The sequence below is a fragment of the Cervus elaphus genome, chromosome 22 (genome assembly GCF_910594005.1).
Source record: "Cervus elaphus chromosome 22, mCerEla1.1, whole genome shotgun sequence".
Taxonomy (NCBI): Eukaryota; Metazoa; Chordata; class Mammalia; order Artiodactyla; family Cervidae; genus Cervus; species Cervus elaphus.
In genome coordinates this window covers 294,175-313,462 of record NC_057836.1, presented here as the reverse complement: position 1 = coordinate 313,462, position 19,288 = coordinate 294,175, and the positions used below count along the sequence as shown (strand labels likewise).

Genomic DNA, 19,288 nt, shown 5'->3' with positions numbered 1-19,288 from the left:
TGATGCTTGGTATTTGGTTTCCTTCAACAAACTGAAGCATGTTTTCCAACTTAATCCATATTGCAGGATGTATCACTACTTCATTACTTTTTATGGCTGAATAATACTCCACTGTTTGTATCTGTGACATTTTGTTTATCCATTCATCCTTTGGTAGACATTTAAGTGGTTTCCACCCATTGGCTATTGTGAATATTGCTGTATGGACATGTGTGAAATGTATTTGTTTGAATACTATTTTCAGTTATTTTGGGGACATACTTAGAGTAGAATTGCTGTGTCATATGATAATTCTATATTTAATTTTTCAAGGAACTGCTAAATTGTTTTTCACCATTTTACATTCCCACCAGAAATGCATGATGGTTCCAAATTCTTCAAAGCCTCACCAGTACTTGTTATTACCTTAAAAAAAAATTATAGCCATTCTAGTCCAAGTGAAGAGGTATCTCATTGAGGTTTTGATTTGCATTTTCTTAACAGCTATTGATGCATCTTTTCATGTGCTTATTGGATGTTTGCATATCTTCTTTGGAGAAATGTCAAGTTCTTTGATCATTTTTAAATTGCTAATAGAATACATTAGAAAGTGTTCCTTCCTTTTCTATTTTTTTGGGAAGAATTTCAGAAGGATTTTGCTAATTCCTCTTTAAATGTTTGGAAGAATTCATTAGTGATGCCATCTGATGCTGGACTTTTTTTTGTTGGGAGATTTGTGATTACTGATCCAATCTCCTTGCTTTTTATAGGTCTGTTTAGATTTTCTATTTCTTCTTGAGTCAGTTTTGGTAATTTGCATTTTCCTAAAAACTTGTCCATCTTATCTAGTTTATCTAATTTGTTGGCATACAATTATTCATAGTATTCTCTTATATTCCTTTTTAATTGTGTAACATCAGGTAGTAACACTTCAGTTTTCATTTCTGTTTTCATTTATTTGTGTCCCCTTCTCTAATGTTTTTCCTTAGTCTAGTTAAAGGTTTGTCAATTTTATTGATATTTTTTAAGGAACAAATTTTGGTGTCATTGATTCCCTGTGTATTTCTAATCTCTATTTTGTTTATCTCATGTAGTCTTTACTATTTCCTTCCTTTGGGTTTGGTTTGCTTCTCTTTTTCTAGTTCTTTAAATAGGTTCCTCCCCCTCCCTTTTTTTTGAGACTTCCCTTTTTAATGTAGGTGTTACAGCTATAAATTTCCCTTTTAGTACCGCTTTTGCTGCATCTCATAAGTTTTGGTATGTTCTATTTTTGTTTTCATTTTCTCAAAATGTTTTCAGTTTTCCTTATGATTTCTATTTTGACATATTGGTTGTTTAAGAGTGTTTAAGTTTTCACATATTTGGGAATTTTCCAGGTTTTTTCCCCCTGCTATTTATTTTGAGCTTCATTCCATTGTCTCTGCAGAATATACTTTTGTATAATTTCAGTCTTTTTAAATTTATTGAGACTTTTTTGGTGACCTCACAAATGATCTATCCTGGAGAATGTTTCACGTGCACTTGAGAATAATGTGTATTCTGCGTTTGTTTTGTGGAGTGTCCTGTGTATGTCTGTTAGGTCTAACTGGTTCAAGTCTTCTATATTCTTACTGATCTTCTCTCTAGATGCTCTATCCATTACTGAAAACAGGGTGTTGAAGTTTTAAATATTATTGTAGAACTGTCTATTTCTCCAAATATATCGATGTTTGTTTCTATATATTTTGATGCTTTGTTGTTTGTTATATATATGTTAATAATTGTTAATCTAGTTGACAAATTGACACTTTTATCAAATATAATGTCCTCTGTCTCTCTTAATACTTTTTAAGTCTATTTTGTTTGATATTAATGTAGCTACGTAGATCTCTTTTGGTTACTATTTACATGAAATATTTTCTTTTATCCTTTTATTTTAAGCCTACTTGTGTCTTTGGATCTAAAGTGACTCTTTTGTAAAAGCATATAGTCGGATCATGTTTTAATCACCATCTGCTATTTAAATAAAGTTTTATTGGAACTCAGCCACACCCATTTGCTCATATATATTATTTGAGACTGTTTTCACACTGCAGTGGCTGGGCTGAGTCCTTGCAACAGAGACTGAATGGCTTGCAAAGTCTGAAATGTTTACTATCTTATTCTTTACAGATGTTTGCCAACCCCTGGTCTAGAATATCTCTTTTACAGTTTCTCTGGTGATAGTCAACTGCAAATAGTTCCATACAGTGGTAGTCTGGTGAGGTTTGTCACGTGTGGCCGGTTTTTTGTCTCTCTGGAAGCCTGTGAGATGGGCAGTTCCAAGAGCAGATCTAAGCAGTCCCGAGACCTCATCTGTCTGACAGGAAGGGCAGGCTTTTACCTCTGAAGCTAGAGTTAGAGGCAGCTCGGTCTGTGACCCTGTCCTCTCCCGCCCATCCCAGCTTCAGCCATAGGGTGATCAACTGACCTGTTTTGCCTGGGACTGAGGCAGTCCCTGGGACAGAGGATTTTCCTTTTGAAATCTGGAAATACCAGGCAAAACAGGACAAGTTGTTTCCCTAATCTGGCCGCCCAGAGTCTCACCTGTTCCCCCTCCCCCCCACCCCAGTGCCATTCAGGGAAACCCCCAGCTACGCGAAGCGGCGGCGGCTGGCCGGCCCGAGCGCCCTGGCCTCGCCTCGGCCCCTGCAGCGCTCAGCCAGTGACATCAACCTGAAGGGCGAGGTGCAGCCGGCAGCTTCTCCTGGACCTTCACTGAGAAGCCTCCCCCACCAGCTGCTGCTCCAGCGACTGCAGGAGGAGAAAGACCGGGACCGGGATGGGGACCAGCAGAATGACGGCAGCCCTGCCACAGGCAGGGGCAGCCAGAGCAAGATCAGGTAGGAGGAGGCGGGCCTGACCCAGGAAGAGCCAGCACGGGGCGGGCAAGTGGCAGGGACAGGCCTGCTGGTGTGGCTCTGCAGGGTTGAGCTGAGGTTTGGGTGGGGGCCTCCCCGGGTGGGAAAGGGAAAACGGTGAGGTCCCCTGGCCTGGGGCAGGCTCCCCCACACTGAGCTCTGGAGTCAGACTTGTGCTGAGGGCAGTGGACAGCTGCGGGAGGATGCTGGGAGGAGAGGGTCTGGTCAGACCTGTGGTTTAGAAAGGTTCGTGCCATGCCAGGGAGGAGGACGAGGGCTGGGATGAGGCAGGGCTGGGTGAGCTGTGCTAAGAGGTTAGGGGCTGGCGCGTCCTGTCCATGAGGGCTCCAAATCCATAGGTGGACCCCAACCCTGTTCCCAAAGGAGAGTCTTGGTGTTTTCCCAACCCCTCTGGCCCTGTATAACCACAGGTCTCCATGGTTCTTCTCTTTACCCTTCACCGTGAGTGCTGGGATCCTGAGAACCAAGGACTTGTCATTCCCAGAACTTATAACAAAAAGCCTGGGCAGGAGCCCCACTAGACTCTTGGGCTGGAACCCTACTGAGCCGAGCAGTGGGAGTGAAAGGTGGTTACTGGCTCTGCAGACAGACGGTCGGAGTCCAGTGCACTCCTTGCATCCACTGCCTGTGTGGCCTTGGGCACATTAGCCAGCCACTCTGTGCCTGGGTTTCTCATCATTTAGGCATGACTGGTCCTACCCAAAACATTTCCTTTGGGAAGACTTCTGGAGCCTGGCAGTGAAGGCTCCCTACTTGGACCCCTGGCCCACAGCACAAGCCAGCATTGCTGATGAAGGCCTCTCTCCTCCCCACACCTTCAAGGCAGGAGCTGTCTCTCTTGTTTCCTGCAGTTGCTCCTGAGCCAGTCACATACAAGGTGCTCCAGAGACATGTTGAATGGAAGAGTTACATAAATAGCACTTTGTTTTCACAATGACAGCTGGGCTGAACAGTATAGTGTGTATCATCTCACTTAACCTTGACCGTGTATGAGGCTGTGCTCTATTTTACAGATGAGGGTCCTGACACTCAGGTGGGGTAAATGACTTGGCCAAGGCCACACAGCTAGGAAGCAGCTTAACTTGCCCCCAGGTAGACCTCATTCCCAAACTTGCTAAGTGTGAGCATTCAGCAGAGGGCTTGGGTTGCAACAGGAGCTTATAAAAGCCACTTCTTCCTCTGCTGTTGTCCCTGCTCATACAGTCTTGACCTGTGATGTCTTCTCTGTCTTTCTGTGTCCCTACCCAGACTGCAAGGCTATTTGCCCTGCCCCGAATCACTTCAATTCTCCCCCCAAATTTTGCATAGCCCTGTGGCTAAAAGAACAAACTTTGCTATGTTTCACTTCCGCAGAGGCTACTCCTGAGTTGGAGCTGTGTGGAAGCTCTGCTTTCATTTGGTTTTTGTATATTCACTCATCCTTTTAGCAAACACAAACTAAGACTTGCTCTGGGTGGGGCTCCAGCTCACTGCTCTGTGGGGAGAATAGAATTTTTATTACTCTCTTTTTCAACAAACATTTAGTAGGTGCCTAGGGTGCCAACTCGGAGAAGGCAATGGCAACCCACTCCAGGGTTCTTGCCTGGAGAATCCCAGGGATGGGGGAGCCTTGTGGGCTGCCGTCTATGGGGTTGCACAGAGTCTATGGGGTTGCACAGAGTCGGAAGCGACTGGAGCGACTTAGCAGCAGCAGCAGCAGGGTGCCAGCTGTGGTGGGGGCTAATAGCAGGGAGTTCTCGAAGTCTCAGGACAGGGACAGCTGGGGCCCAGGGCTCAGAAGCAGTAAAGTGGGGAGTGATCCAGGTAAGGGAGCCTCCCAGTGAGCGGCCAGGAGGGGGCTGAGGAAGTTTGGCGCACTCTGGAGGGAGAGGGCCTCAGTGGGAGATCACCTTTGGTTGCAGGAGAGGAAGTGTCTTGAGTTGGAGCTGCTGTCGGTGGGGGTGGCATAGAGGTGGGGGAGGTGGCGCCCCCTCTTGGCAAAGCCTGGCCTGAAATGTCAAGAGTCCCCACCCGCATCACAGAGCAGGGCAGAGAAGGCTGTGTTCGAAGCTGAGGGGTAACTTCACAGTTGGCCAGAGGAGCAGGACTGGGATAGTTGAGGTGCTGAGAACGGCCAGGGCAGAGAAAGGAAGGCACCAACGTATTACTGAAGTGCAGCTAATTCTCGCCTCCGAGAGCCTGGCTATTGGCGAAGACTGTGGACGTGGTCCGCCCAGGTGCTAGGGAGACGGTGCAGGCCTCTGAGTAGGCAAAGGCTGAGGACTGAGGCCTCGGGCTTGGTGCCCAGGCGGTCAGCGTGGAGAGGGCATGAGCATCCGAGGCGGATGTCCGGGAGGAGAGGAGCCAGGTCCAGAGGGGGATTCGGGCGCCCAGCATACGCGGCGGTCACAGTGTGAGGTGGCCAAGGCCCTAGCTGGAGGCGGGGGTGGTGGGGTGGGGTGGGGGGGCGCGGACCCGCCGGGGGAGCCCCTCCTGGAGGCTAGGCGAACCCTGAACCGTTTCTGAGACGCTCTTCTCCAGTCCGAAGCCCTTTCGGACTTCCTCTCCTGGCCGGCCTCGCCTCCCGGTTTCCCGGTGCTCCTCCGTCGGACCGACCCCTCCCCAGCCTTCTCCTCCGCGCACCGTAGTCCTCCTCGGCCCGGTGGCCTCTCCCGCGTCCGGGCCGCGGCGACCGGGCCGCAGGGGGAGAGGAGGGAGCCCGCCCGCCGCCCGCAGAGGGAGGAGCCGGGCCGCGGAGGAGGCGGGGCGCGCGGAGCGGCCGCGGCATGGAGCGAGCCCGGCGCGCCCGGGAGCACAGCCCCGCGGCCCCGGAGCCCTGAGCGGGCGCGGCTCGTGCGCTGGCGGGAGCGGGCCGGGCGCGGCGGCGCGGCCCATGGAGCGGCCCCGGGCCGGGCCCCCGGCGGGCGGGCGGGCGGCGGCGGGCGGCGGGCGGCGGGCGCTGCGGCGGCGGCTGCGGTGAGGCCGGCGGCGGGGCCGGGCCGCGCGCCATGGAGGCCCCGGGCGCCGGCTTCGCGTGCCCGCTGCCCCCCGGCATCGCGTCCGTCACCTACGTGTTCGTCTACAGCCCGAGCGGGCCCGGCGGCCCGGGCGGCCCCGGCCCCGCGCCCGGCCCCGGCCCGGCGCCCCCCGCGCCCCCCGCGCCGCCGCCCCGGGGCCCGAAGCGGAAACTTTACAGCGCAGTCCCCGGCCGCAAGTTCATCGCCGTGAAGGCGCACAGCCCGCAGGGCGAGGGCGAGATCCCGCTGCACCGCGGCGAGGCCGTGAAGGGTGAGGGGGCGCGGGGGGCGGGGTCGCGGGGGGCGCGGCGCCGGGCCTCCTGGGGTTCGCGGGCGCCACTCTGGGCGCCCGCCCCGCTTCTCGGCGACCGTGGAGGGTCTGTCATCAGGGGTGTCCCTGGGAACTCTGAGCCGCCGCGGTCATTATGGGATATCTGTGCCACTGGGGATCCCTTGTGTCACTGTGAAGGGAGGGCTGTTTGTCTTTCCGGGGCTTCTGTCATGTGGGTTTCTCTCCATCCTCTGTCATCTTGGGCTCCCCGAAATGTCACCACAGGGGCGCCTCTTCTCATGGGGGTGTTTCTGTGTCGTTCTGGGGGCTGGTGGTGTTGGGGTTCTCATGTTCGTAGGACCCTATCCTGTTACAGAGCTTCCTTGAATTATGGGGTTCCTGTGTCACTTCTGGGACTTTCTTCATTGGAAACGCTTGTGATGTGTGGAATTCTCTGCCATTCTAAGGGGTATCTCTGACAGTCATGTGGGTGCCTGTAATGAGGGGATCCTGTGCTGTGACAAGCTCCTCCCATTACGGGGTCTCCGTTATCACTGGGGTCCTCCCCTCATGAGTGCCCTCTGTCCAGGGAGCCTGAGGAAGAAGCAGTTGTGTTGGTCAGCTCTCCATGGTCCATCATGGGGCCCAATCTCCTGGCCACAGCACAGTGACCCTCAGCTCTTGGCAGTGACCCCTGGGATGGGTACCAGAGCAAGGATGAGAGTTGGTTCAAGAGCAGGGAGGAGAGCGGGCAGAAGCAGGACTGTGGCCCCTGCCTCTGCCTCCTGTCCCCCCTCGAGTGTGTCCATCTGTGCATCTCTTTGTCCCTCACATGCCCATCCTGTGCTGTGCCCATCTGTTCTTTTCTCTCTTCCGTGTGGATCCCAAAATTTTCCCAGGGAAAAAGCCAGGCAGATGAAGGGAGGGAAGGGAAGAGAAAGAGAGAGAGGTGAAGGTTGGGTGGTGATAGTGGAGATGGTGGTCGGGGGTGGAGGGCGGCCAGGTGGGCTCTGGCTGCGCCCCTCTGCCCTGACAGCCTGTCTGGCTTCTGTCCCCCCAGTGCTCAGCATTGGGGAGGGCGGTTTTTGGGAGGGGACCGTGAAAGGCCGCACGGGCTGGTTCCCGGCTGACTGCGTGGAGGAGGTGCAGATGAGACAGTATGACACCCGGCATGGTGAGTGACCCCTGCTTCCCCTGGATGGCTCCTGAGGGTACCTCTTCTTCCAGCTTCCCATTGCTCTTGCTTGGAGGCACATCCACTTTATATTCACAGAGAAAAGACTAGAACAAATTCAAACACACAGAAGTAGATGCAAACTCATGTACATGACAGACATGCCACATACCCCACACTTACCAACACACATGTGTACATCTGGACCCTGGACAGCTGTGGAGACACTTGTGACATGCCCACAGAATGCACTCGTGTGAATGTGCACCAGTCTGGGATCCCCCATGTGGCTCTCATGACCACAATCCTCCCTAGACAAGGTTCTTCCATCAACGCTGGATACTTGGAGTGTGTGACTGCTGTGTGGCTGGCAAGCAAGTAAAGAGGTCAGTGTGAGAAAAGAGGCGTCATTCCAAAGTGGACAGATTGTCCAAGTGGGCAGTGCAGGGAGGCCTGGGCCAGCCAAGAGGAAACGAGGCCAGCTGGGCCCAGAGGGGCTGTCATGGGTGCCCTGGGGCCAGGATGGTCTAAAGGCAGCAGGTGGGGGATGACTGCATCCTTAGCCGGCAGGGAGGATGTGGGGGCAAGGGCCTTGGCTCCTGGGGCTGGTCAGCAGCCTCCATGTGACCCGGCTGGTCACCTGTACCTCCAGGAAGGAGCCCTCTGGGTGCTGGGATCTGAGGTGGTCCTGCCAGTAGAGAGGAGAGACTGGTCCTTTCAAACCTCAGCCAGAGCTGACTGCAAGCCCTGGAGGCTGCTCAACCCATAGGTATTTCTGGCCCCAAGAGCTAGTGGGACAAGGGAGTCCCCTCCTGAGTGGTGGCTCGTGGTGGTCACTAATGGTGTGGCTGGACCCAGGGTGCACACATCTATCTTTCTGCACACGAGGGGCTCAGACCCAGTGTTGCCATGCTTCCTTATCCTGACTTGAGAATTTCCCCAGGGCAGCCCACCCCTTGTGGCCTGGGCCTCTGCCCTGGGTGGAACGTGGCCGCTGATCCACTCCTGGGCGGGATCCTTTACTGTCATCCTTGGCTGCTCACCACCTTGCCCTGCTGGCTCTCCTTGTGGCTAGGAGCCTGGAAGGGACATGACCCCTTCTAGTCTGCCCAGGTGGGCAGGTGGGGTGGTGTGTTGAGGTGGAAAATGATTTCAGCAGTTTGGGTGCTGGTGCCAACTGGATAGGAGAGGGGGGAGGAAGCCTCCAGACCTGCCTAGGGAGGAGCCCTCTGCTCCCCCATAGGGTGGGGAATGAAGGTTCTGGTTTGAGAGCTGTGTGGGTCCAGGAGCAGCTGGAGTTGAGTCTAAAGCTGGGGAGGAAGGGAGAGAGGTCTGGACTGGACTCAGAATTTGAGAACAGCTAGCGTTTCTTAGGTGCTCGGCATGTGCTGGATGCTGTGTTGGGAGCTGGGATCACGGGCTGGCTCTGCGCCGAGTGAGGAGCAGGTGTGCGCCCCGCTCCAGCAGGCATGTCGTGTGGCTATGATGGCGTGAGCCCAGGGAGGCTCCCTGATTTGGCTGAAGGAGTCAGAGAGGGCTTCCAAGCAGAGGGTTGTTTGAACTGAGCCTTGAAGGGTGGCTGGGGCCCACCAGGGGGTCAGCTGGCGGGTGAGGCAGAGCCTGTTGGCCAGAGTGTGGCATGGCCGGCTGCATCCGCACGTGCTGGCACCCAGTGTGCTCCGAGCAGTGTCAGGATGCCTGGCTTGGTTTTTCGCTCTTTTACATTTAAGAAATCACTGATTCGTCCCAGCAGGCCTGGGAGGTGGGGACAGTTGTTGTTAGTCTGTCTCTAAGAGGATGGGTTCCACAGTCCGAGGAGCAGAGTCTTGTTTGCAGGGTAGGCAGCGGGCTGCCGGGTCTGTGCTGTAACCGCCACACTTGACAGGCTCTGGTGTGAGTAAACCTGGACGGGGCAGGGGTGGGGCTGGAGTCAGGGGTCCTGGGACCAGGAGCATTAGTTCGTGGCGGTGTCACAGGAGGAGGAGTCTGGGGCAGGGGGTTGCTGTCCTGATTGTGCCGTTCATTTAGGGTTAGGTGATGGTCCAGGCAGGACAAAGCAAGGAAGTGGAGCCGGGGAGGGCAGGGCTGGGCCAGGCTCATGGAGAAGGGAGAGGACACAGAATAACCTGCTGAGGGGGCTCTAGGCCTCTGGGCAATTGTGGGGCCCCTGGAGGAGGGCTGGGGCTCTGGGCTTTGCAATCTGAACATGTCAGAAGGTACTGGGTAGGTGGGAGCGTTTCATAGGTTGGCAGGGAGACAGGCCTGCCAGGCTGCCTGCTGGTGGGTGGGAATCACCTCTGTCCTCATCTGCAGGCCTGGCCCAGCTGCTCTGGACCGAGTCTCTGGTCTGGGACCCAAGGGCTGAGTTCTGCCAGAGGTGAGAGGGCGGCCCAGGAACACAAACCTGCTTCCAACAGGCCCAGATCCAAAGAAAGATCTGTTTCTGAGACTGGAGCAGGGACTTAGAGGCCAAGGAGAGGACACTGCCAACACATGTGGGCCAGGCGACACCCATGGTCAGCAGAGCATGGCTCCCACGGTGCCCATCTGGGTGAAGGGAGCAGGTGCAGGCAGGGAGGGTGAGCTGGTGGGTAGGGTGGGGCGGCCCTGGGTGTTCTGGAGGCTGGTGTGGGACATCGCTGGTTCCTCCCTCCTCCCCCCTTTCCTTCCAGTACTTGGGAGACCATGCTCTGCGTTTTCATTTTAGCTGGCTTTTACATGTCTGATTAATAAAACTGGAAAATGAGTTTGCGTTATGTAATAAATATACTGTGTTTGGTCAATAAATATAAAAATAGGAGGCCAGTGATCTGCAGAGGTTCTATTTTTTGGGGGGTGGGGGCGGTTCTTCTGCAGGCAGGCACTGTGAGCATTTCTAGAGTTGGGTCAGTGTGGAGAACGGTGTGGTGGAGGGGAGAGTGGTCTGGGCCCTACCAGAGCCGGGCGAGGCCTGGGGACAGCAGGGTGGTGGGAGCAGGCGTGCTGCAGAGGGGAGAGAGACTAGAGCACTTGGGAGGGAGCCAGTGAGATAAAACCACAGGCCGTCAGACCGGAGGGGGCTTCCAAGGGGAATCTTCCTGCTCTATGAGGAGAGGGCCAAAAGGGACTGTCAATGTGCAGAGAATCACACAAGTTAGCGGAAGGGTGCTGAAATCCAGATCTGTGCTTTCCCCAACATCTGTGGGTTCTGAAATCCAGATCAGTGCTTTTCCCGACATCTGTGGGTTCTGAAATCCAGATCAGTGCTTTTCCCGACGTCTGTGGGTTCTGAAATCCAGATCAGTGCTTTTCCCGATGTCTGTCTTCTGACGGTAATGGGAGCGCTTCTTCCTCTCCAGCCACTGCTCCTTCTGTCCTTTGACTCACCCACCCATCCTGTCGTCCACCTACTCATCCAGCAACCCCCCAGCAAGCCCCCACCCCGCTCTCTCTCCCTCCATCCACTTATATATGCATTTACCGTTTGACCCATCCTTCTGTCTGTCCCTTGTTCCGTCCAGCCGTCCACCAGCCAGCCAGTCAGTTGTCTACCGCTTTGCCCTCCCAGTTAGCACTCAGAACACCTGTCATGCACCAGGTGCCACGCTTGGTGCTAGGACCACAGAGAGAAACGTGGCATAGTTCTTGCCTGCAGGGAGCTCACAGTCAGTGGAGGAGACTGGCTGTCAGAACCACAGGTTCCCTCTCGGCTCTCCTTCCCCACTACTGTCTCTTACTCCTCTGCCCCAGCCGCCCAGGCTGCTCACTGTTCCCTGAAAGCCCCGAGCTGGCACCTGCCATGTGACTCTGCCCCGAACACCCCCACCCCTAGGAGGCCCTTTGCCCACGTAAGGAGATACTCCCTTATGCCCTCTTTGCTTTGTTCAACTCTCCCTTCACGGTGAGGCCTTCACGTGACCACCTAGAGCTGCCGTGTCCCCATCTGCTTGCTTTTTCTCACTGCTCACCAGCGTTCGACATGTTCTGTGTGTGCCTCCTCTATCTCTTCAGCTGTACAGTTTAGACTGTAAACTGCGCAGGGTAGAGGCTTCTTTCTGTTCTCTGCTGTATTCGCAGAGCCTGGCACATAGTAGGAGCTCAGTACATAGTTCTTTAATGAATAAGTTACTCTTGAGAAATGCTAAGCTGGTAGAGAGGGAAGGAGGAGCTGAGGGATGAAATCTGAGGTGGTGGTGGAGCTGGAGAGCTGGAGCAGAGGTCCTGGGAAGCTGGAGGAAGGAGTGGGTGCAAGGGTGCTGGAGAGTCCAGTGCACAGGCCGTGGGAGAAGTCAGTCTGGAGCAGAGAGGTTGTGACTAGAGGTGTGGACTGGGACCTGCTGGCTTGCAGGACGTCAGCAAGGCCGAGGTGGGGTAGCAGGTAGCTGGCCAGCTCTGCAGGGAGAGCATGATGGGGTAAAGCTCTGTGGGAGGCAGTGAGAGCAGGCAGGGGGACCTGCCCCCCAAACCTGGACCCCTCCCTGCCCACTCAGAGAAATGATCTGGAGCAAAAGCCCCGTGAGAGCGAGCACCCCTGTGGTGAGGGACACACTAAGACACAAGGCTGCCTGCATGCCAGAGCGTAAGAGCAGGCAGTGTGACACCTGCACACACAGACTGCACACGCACAGTCACGCGTCTGAGTCACACCTGCACGTGACTGCGGGTCACACAGACACAGGCCAGTTTGAACGCAGCGCTTGGACACGGCTCCAGGCCACACACGTGCGCGTGCTCACCTTCTCTGCCCTGAGCTTCGGGGCTTGCTGGCTCTCTCTGTAGTTGCCCTGGCCTTGTCTGGCCTGCTCTGTGCAGCCAGGAGAAGGGTGAGCCACAGCCCCTGCCCCTTCTGGACCCTGGACCCTTTCCTGCATGGTCCCCTCAGCCTTCTTACCTTAGGACCGCTGGGCCCGGTACCCCAGGATTTGGACCCCTATTTCCATGTGGGCACAGCCAGGCCAGGGGCATGTGTGTGGGCAGAGGCTGGTGGCCCGCACAGGTGAGGGGGGGTTCAGGCCAGTTGGAGGATGAGACCCTCCGTCAATTCCTCAACCTCCCCTCAGAAACCCGGGAGGACCGGACAAAGCGACTTTTCCGCCACTACACGGTGGGCTCCTACGACAGCCTCTCTGCACACAGGTACAGAAGGGGCGGGTGGGCAGGCGGGCGATGGAGTCAGATGGGGGGGGAGGCCCCGGTGGGGAGCAGTCAACGGGGAGGGGTGGTGCCCAACCCACGCGTCTGCTGCCTCCCCCGTCAGTGCAGGGACGACTCCCAGAGCAGGCGCTGCCCACGGACCCTGTCTGGGGCACGTGTGGGGTCAGCCTGATCCGAGTGCTTTCGGCAGGGTTCTTCTCACCTCTCCACTTTCCTTCATCAGCGACTATGTCATTGACGACAAGGTGGCTGTCCTGCAGAAACGGGACCACGAAGGCTTTGGTTTTGTGCTCCGGGGGGCCAAAGGTAATGACGAGGGGGGTGTCCCACTGGCGAGGGTGTCCTTGGAGCGGGGCCTCTGCCCCTCTGCTTGCCTCCTGCCTGGCCCCTGCCCCCCTTCCACTGCCCGCTCCCTTCCTGTCTCCCTGCCGTGACTCTCTATTCTGGGTTTGGGATGTTGGTAGGAGGCAGCAGTTCTGTTCCCTTCCTGATTTTCGGGGCCTCTGTTGAGTGTGTCTAATGGAGTAGGGGCCTTTCTGGTGGGGTGTGGGGTGGGCCTCTCAGAGAGGTGCGTCCGGGATTGCTGGGCCGGCTCTTCTTGCCCTGGGCAGCCCTGTCTGCGGCCCTCCGGCCCAGGCCGTCCATGGGAGGTTGCTGTGTTGCCGCCGCCTCCCCTTGGACCGCCCTGGCGGCGCCAGCGTTGACCGCCCCCGCCCCGTCCCACAGCAGAGACTCCCATCGAGGAGTTCACGCCCACGCCGGCCTTCCCTGCGCTCCAATACCTCGAGTCGGTGGATGTGGAGGGCGTGGCCTGGAGGGCAGGGCTGCGCACGGGAGACTTCCTCATCGAGGTGAGGCTGGGCCTTCCCCGAGCGCCCCGTGGGTACTGGCCTCCAAGCCCAAGAGGCCCCACTGGACTCCCCCTCCCTGCCCTGGCCCTGACCGTTCCAGGTGAATGGCGTGAACGTGGTGAAAGTCGGACACAAGCAGGTGGTGGCTCTGATCCGCCAGGGCGGGAACCGCCTCGTCATGAAGGTGGTGTCAGTGACAAGGAAGCCGGAAGAGGACGGGGCTCGACGCAGAGGTGAGTGCTGGGGTTCCGCTTCTGTCCCCTGACCTTAGACCTTTGATCCCAGGCCTACGCTCCTCTCCTCAGCCAAGGCTGCTGACCTCAGGGGCCTGAACCTAGGCGAACACCCACGTGCGTGGCCTGGGCGCACATCCCTGATGTCAGACGGCCAGCCCTGTCCCAGCTTCTGACCCCTGACCCCAGGTTGCCCTCCTGAGATCCCTGCCCCGTCCTTCCCGGTGCCCCCCAGCCCGTGGCATGGAAGAGCCCTCCTTCCTAACGCTGCCAGCAGCTGCCTGGAGGCCGGGGTTGCCATGGCAACTGTGAGGTTGACGCTGCCGCCGCCGCTTATTGTCGGAGGGAAGGGGGAGGCGGCACCTGCGGGAACAGGAAAAGCGTCTTCTCCCCGCGCCGGCGCCGCCCGGGCTGTGCCGCCCGCCGCCCCTGCCCAGGCCCTGGCCTGGCTGCCCACACCCCGGCCCCCTGAGGGGCAGTGGCCTCCGGGGCCTGGGGGAGCCCTGGAGCGGCAGAAGCCCGGCTCGCGGGAGACCCCTCCCAACCCCCACCCCATGGCTCTGGGGTCCCCTGCTCAGCCCTTGAAACTGCAGCCTGGGTCCCGGGCCGGGGCTGGCGGGCCTGTGAGCTCCCTGGGGCCCTGACTGCCTCCTGAGGCCCCAGTGGCCCTGGCCCAGCCTGACCTTCAGCCCTGCCGAGCTCCCAGCACCATGAAGAAGTTTGCATCCAGCCGCAGCCTCAACAAGATCCTGGCTCAGTGTGACTCGTCCTCCCGGGAGTACGAGGAGATCCAGGCGGTGGAGCGCAGGTGGCACCTGCACCTGGCCACGCCACGCTGCCTGCTGCTAGACAGGAGGTCCAAGGCCTCCCTCTTCTTTGCAGCCCCGCCGCCCCCTAAGAGAGCCCCCAGCACAACGCTGACCCTGCGCTCCAAGTCCATGACAGCAGAGCTTGAGGAGCTTGGTGAGCGGCGGGGCAGGTGGAAGGCAGATAGCCCAGGGTGGGGGGCCGGGGGGGAGCTGGCCAAACTCAGGCAGAGACAGAGGGGAGGACGGATGGACAGACGGATGTATGAATAGGTCAGAGGTAAATGTGTGGGTGCTGGAGTGCTTGGGGAATTGGGCTGAAGAGGGAGGTGGTGTGTGGCTGGACTGGGGGCCGAGGGGCAGGGTGACAGGCCTGGAGACGGACAGTGGGGTGCCCAGGTCTGGGGGCAGGGGGGCAGGGCCTGGCCGCCACTGTGTTTGCCTGCATGTGCATGTGCCGCCCCTGGTCTCCCACGCCTCCAGTGTGACTTTGCTCCTTCATTTCATCCAAGTGAGAAGGGGGCCCTGAGCTTTGCTCCAGGAGCTAAATGTGTGGTCTGTCTGTGCCTCCCTAACCCTCTTAGCACCTACTTATGCATTTGCTAAGCAGGGTAATTACAGTGAGCTGCTGACCTCACAGGGCCGCGTGAACATTGCTGTTACAATGATGGAACAGGCCCTCATGAGTGGCCGGAGGCAAAGAAGAGTGTGTTGGGGCTTTGATGGGCGTGTGGGGGCCACAGTCCCAGGATGACCATCAGTAGCCTCATCATTGGCATGTTCAGATAATACATGACCATGTCCTGACATATGGACAGTTAATAATGGTCATGCCCTGACTTATATGGCCATGAATATCTTCATCATCGCATGGTCCAATATACATGACTGCTAACATGCTCTATCCTTCTATAATCTGGACTCAATCCTAGTCTGGTTCCAGCCATAGCAGGACCCTCACTCTGGTCCTAACATGAGCTGAGACCCAGTGCTGGGCACAGGAAGGGGCTTGATCATGGTTCTAAACTGAGCCCCAGCCCTGGTTTCAGGCTTGGTTCTGCCCCAGCCATAGAAAGAGCCCTTACCTGTCCCCGAAAATTATTTCTAACTTTCCTCATGGACTGATCCCTGACCCTAGTCCTTTGCTGAGCCACCCTCTGCCAAGCAGGTACTCTTGACTGCAGTTTAGTTCAGTGTGGAGGACGGCCACCAAGATAGATTGAGCTGATGTGGTCAGGACCTTCTCCCTAAATATTCTGAATAAAGCAAAACTTTAAAAATACATAGCCAACTCAAAATGAAGGGGAGAGGAATTTTCCCAGTTCTCAAAAATGAAGAGAGAAATCAGAGCTAAGAGTGTGAGAGGAAGCTGATGCTTCCATAATCCATGAGGTCTTGGGACAGATACAGATCCCGAGGGCAAGGGATGCCCCTGCAAAACCCAAGAGATGTGGAAAAGCTAAAACCAAGCCCCAAACTGGAATTAGCATCAGAAAAACTAGGAATCATAGAATAATGTGAAAGAGACAATTCAAGTTGTTTAAACACCAAATTCAACGGAACTCATAAGGCAAGAATAGGACAGTGAGAAAAATAAGCAGATTTTAAGAGGATTCCTAAAGAACTTCTACTGAAACAAAGTTTAGCCACTGAGATTTTAAAAATCCATGCTTGGGGAACAAGTATACTGACCTACCCGAAGGAAGAAACTAAATTAAATTTAAACTGAATTAAATGATAAATCTGAGATTACCCAAAATTCAGCACAGAAAAATAAGGAGATGAAAATTATCAAAAAGCAGAAAAGAGATATGGAGGACAAACCAGACAGCCTAAATGAAGTCCCAGGGGGAAAGGGTAAAAACATTGAGGAAGAGGCAATATTTGAAGAGTAAATGACTAAGAATTTTCTAAAATCGAACAAGGATATGAGACTCCAGTTTGCAGGAGTCTAAGTCTGAAGCAGTGAAGTGACAAGTTCTGGTAGTAAAAGTTCACAGCACCATAGATGAAAGGGAAAATCTTAACTGCCAGAGAATGATGACTTAGAAAGGAACAGGGGTCAGGCTGACAGCAGAGTCATCGTCAGCAACAGCAGATTCTGGAAGACAGTGGAACAGTAACTTCAAAGTCTTGAGTCAAAATGCTTTTCCACCTGGAATTCTGTGTCCAGTAAACTCACTCAAGAGTAAGGGAGAGAAGTGGGCAGACTCTGGGCCCCAGGGTCACAGGGTCTGAGACTAGTCATGGGGAGCTGATCCATCACACTGTTTGAGGCTCCAAACCGATCAATAAACCAATGCCAGTCAGCAGTGGATCTGGCTAGACCCCACACTAGGCTTTGGTGGGTGGTTCCCAGAAGTCTCCTGCCAGAGGCCCTGGTCAGCTGCATGTTCAGAAGGGACCCTCCCCGCTTTGCACAAAGAGGTGCTTAGACAGCCTGAGGTCTATCATCCAGGGACTCAGGGACTCTGCCCTGCTGAAACAGAAGAACTGTCTTTTGCTTTCTGGGCTGCTGCTGTCTGCAGAGACCAGTGCATGGAAGAAGAGCCTCCTTCCTTTCTGGTCTGGGTGTTTCCTCTGCTGCCTTCTGACAGGGTGGCTCCGTAGACCCGTCTTCCAGAGGGAAGGGGCTCACTCTTGTGGCCTGAGGTCAGCATCCTTCCACCAGCTTTTCCTGAACAGAGTCTGGGGAAGGGGAAGGGACAGCTTCGCACAGAGCCTCCATGCACACTGCTGAGTGAGGGGTCGCAGTTTTAACTGAACTGGACCCAGGCCCTTCCTGTGGTTCTATTCCGAGAAGGGCCTGGGTGGACAGGAGCACAGGAAGACCAGTCCTGCCCCAGAAGACAGGTGTTCTGGGGAGCCAGCCCACTTGCTGACCTTCTCTAGACAGATATGGTTTGAGGAAGCCAGGCTGGCATCAGGGTCTTCTCAGGTACCTAAGCAATCATCCCATGATTCACTGTGCTTTTAAAAGGTAGAAATAAGGCCCATGGGTTCCTTGCCAGCATAAACACATTACTTTTATGTCACAACATCAAGGGCGGATAGGGCCCTTAGGTGTCCTGCAAACTATTGAGAAGATGACTGAACACATGGAAAGAAATGAAAATATGAGGCCGCAGAAGAAGCAGGTGGCAAGGATGGGGCCCAGGCCAGGTGGTGCCTTGCTGTTCAGAGGGTCCTCAGGAGGAAGAGGAAGGGAGGTGTGTCCTGGGGGTGCTGTCCCAGCAGAGGGGGCTGAGGAGGCTGGTGGAAGTTGGGTTAAGAGGAAGGGGTAGGGCAAGGACTCTCCCTGTGAGAAGAAGGGAGGAGGAGGAGGAGGGCAGGGCCTCTCAGTCACCACGTGGTTAGTGCCTAGCTCCGGCCCAGGACATCCTGGGGCAGCAGAGGTCAGTGGGGGCCCAGGCCAGAGGGGCCCCGAGGGGCCGGAGCACCTCCAGTTCATCCTGTTTCTCATGAGAAACCTGGGACTTCTGGGTTCCTTTTTCTTTTGGGATGAGAATGTCAGGGCAGGTGCCGTGCCAGGGTATGCTCCCTGACTGGCCATGGTCCAGCAAACACACTGACCTGCCCGTTTTGGAAACATACTTCAGGAATGCTCATGGGCGACCATTGCACCATTGCTGGTGTCTGAAGTGGGTTTTTATGAGGTTTTGCCTTTTTTCTGAACCAGTGTTTGATTCAACCAAGTATGATTTAGTCGTGCATTCACGTGTGCATGTCTGCATGTGTGTGTGGATGTACACAAGCATGTGTTTGTGAGCACGTGTGTGTGTGCATGCACATAGCATTGTCCCTGCTTGTGTTCCCACCTTGAATTTCCTGTACCAGCCTGGCATTTGGGTAGATGTGCCACTCACAGTCTGACGGGGATATGGGCTGGGAGGGAGGGGATGGGGAAGGGGGTGCGATGGGGGGTGGAGCCCAGGTGCTGAGGGACAGAGTTTGCCTCTCACCCCATTTACTCTGTTTCTTGATTCCAAGCCTCCATTCGGAGAAGGAAAGGGGGTGAGTCATCTGCTGTGCCCCCAGGCCCAGCTTTGCCTGACCCCTGGCGAGGGAAGGTGTGTCAAGTCAGGGGGTCTGGAAGCCTGCGCTGTACCCTCCTGTCGGCCTTCTCCCTGGGGAGCTGCTAGGGGCACAGTAGAAGGACCTGGGAAGGGTCAGACGGCTGGGCTGGGCTGGTGAGCGTAGCCACAGGCCTTGGGGGCTCAGGCGGGCTGGGCGGCGGTGTGAGGGCATGGGAGTCTGAGACAGAAGAGCCCCCAGGGGAAGCCACGGCCTGTGCCAGGCCTGGAGTGGAGGAGGGGCTTCAGGGGGCCCAGCCGAGAAGCTCCCTGGGGCGACAGAGTGGCTGGGCCGGTGGGGGCAGGGTGCGGGGCACTCAGCCCCAGCTTGGGTGGTTTTCTCGGGCTCCTGTGCCTGTTTCTGCCCTGATCTGTTGTGGGGTTCAGGCGAGTGCTGACCTCCTTTCAGGGCAGGGATCTGGGCCCCACAGCTGGGTGGCCTTCAGCACCCTGTTCCTCCCATCAGGGTGCCCCCCCCGCCCCCCCCATCCTTTGAGCCTCCTTCCTGCACGTCCGTGTACCCAGCCTGGCTGGGCCTGGGCACTGAGTTCCCGCGTCTGCCGGCTCCACCTGTTAGGTGGACGTGAACCTCCGTCTGTGGCGCAGTCATCTGTGCTAGACGGAGCCTGCGAGGGCTTGGTCGTGTGTGCCCCCGCCTCCCCCATTCCTGGGTCTGCTGGGCGTTCCCTGTGCTTGGGGCGCACTCACCTGTCTCAGCCCAGGTTCTCCGTGTGACCAGTGATCTTGCCTTCTTGACTTTTCCTGCTGTCTTTGCCCCAGTCCCAGGTGAAGTGCTTTCCCCAGGGTATTTTCAGGTAGAAAACAGATGACCTGGTCTCATCTGGGGACATTTTTCTTCACACCTTTGAGGC

The 19,288-nt window shown here is 55.9% G+C and overlaps 1 protein-coding gene across 1 annotated transcript in view; it reads left to right on the top strand.

Annotated features, from left to right (window-relative positions):
• Window positions 1–19,288, top strand: part of SHANK3 (SH3 and multiple ankyrin repeat domains 3) — a 51,737-nt gene that overhangs the window by 10,392 nt on the left and 22,057 nt on the right. Inside the window, 9 exon segments of the mRNA XM_043882654.1 lie at window positions 2,570–2,840; window positions 5,944–6,146; window positions 7,207–7,320; window positions 12,360–12,435; window positions 12,677–12,759; window positions 13,180–13,304; window positions 13,405–13,537; window positions 14,420–14,500; window positions 18,334–18,357. Coding sequence (XP_043738589.1) covers window positions 2,570–2,840; window positions 5,944–6,146; window positions 7,207–7,320; window positions 12,360–12,435; window positions 12,677–12,759; window positions 13,180–13,304; window positions 13,405–13,537; window positions 14,420–14,500; window positions 18,334–18,357 — 1,110 coding nt within the window.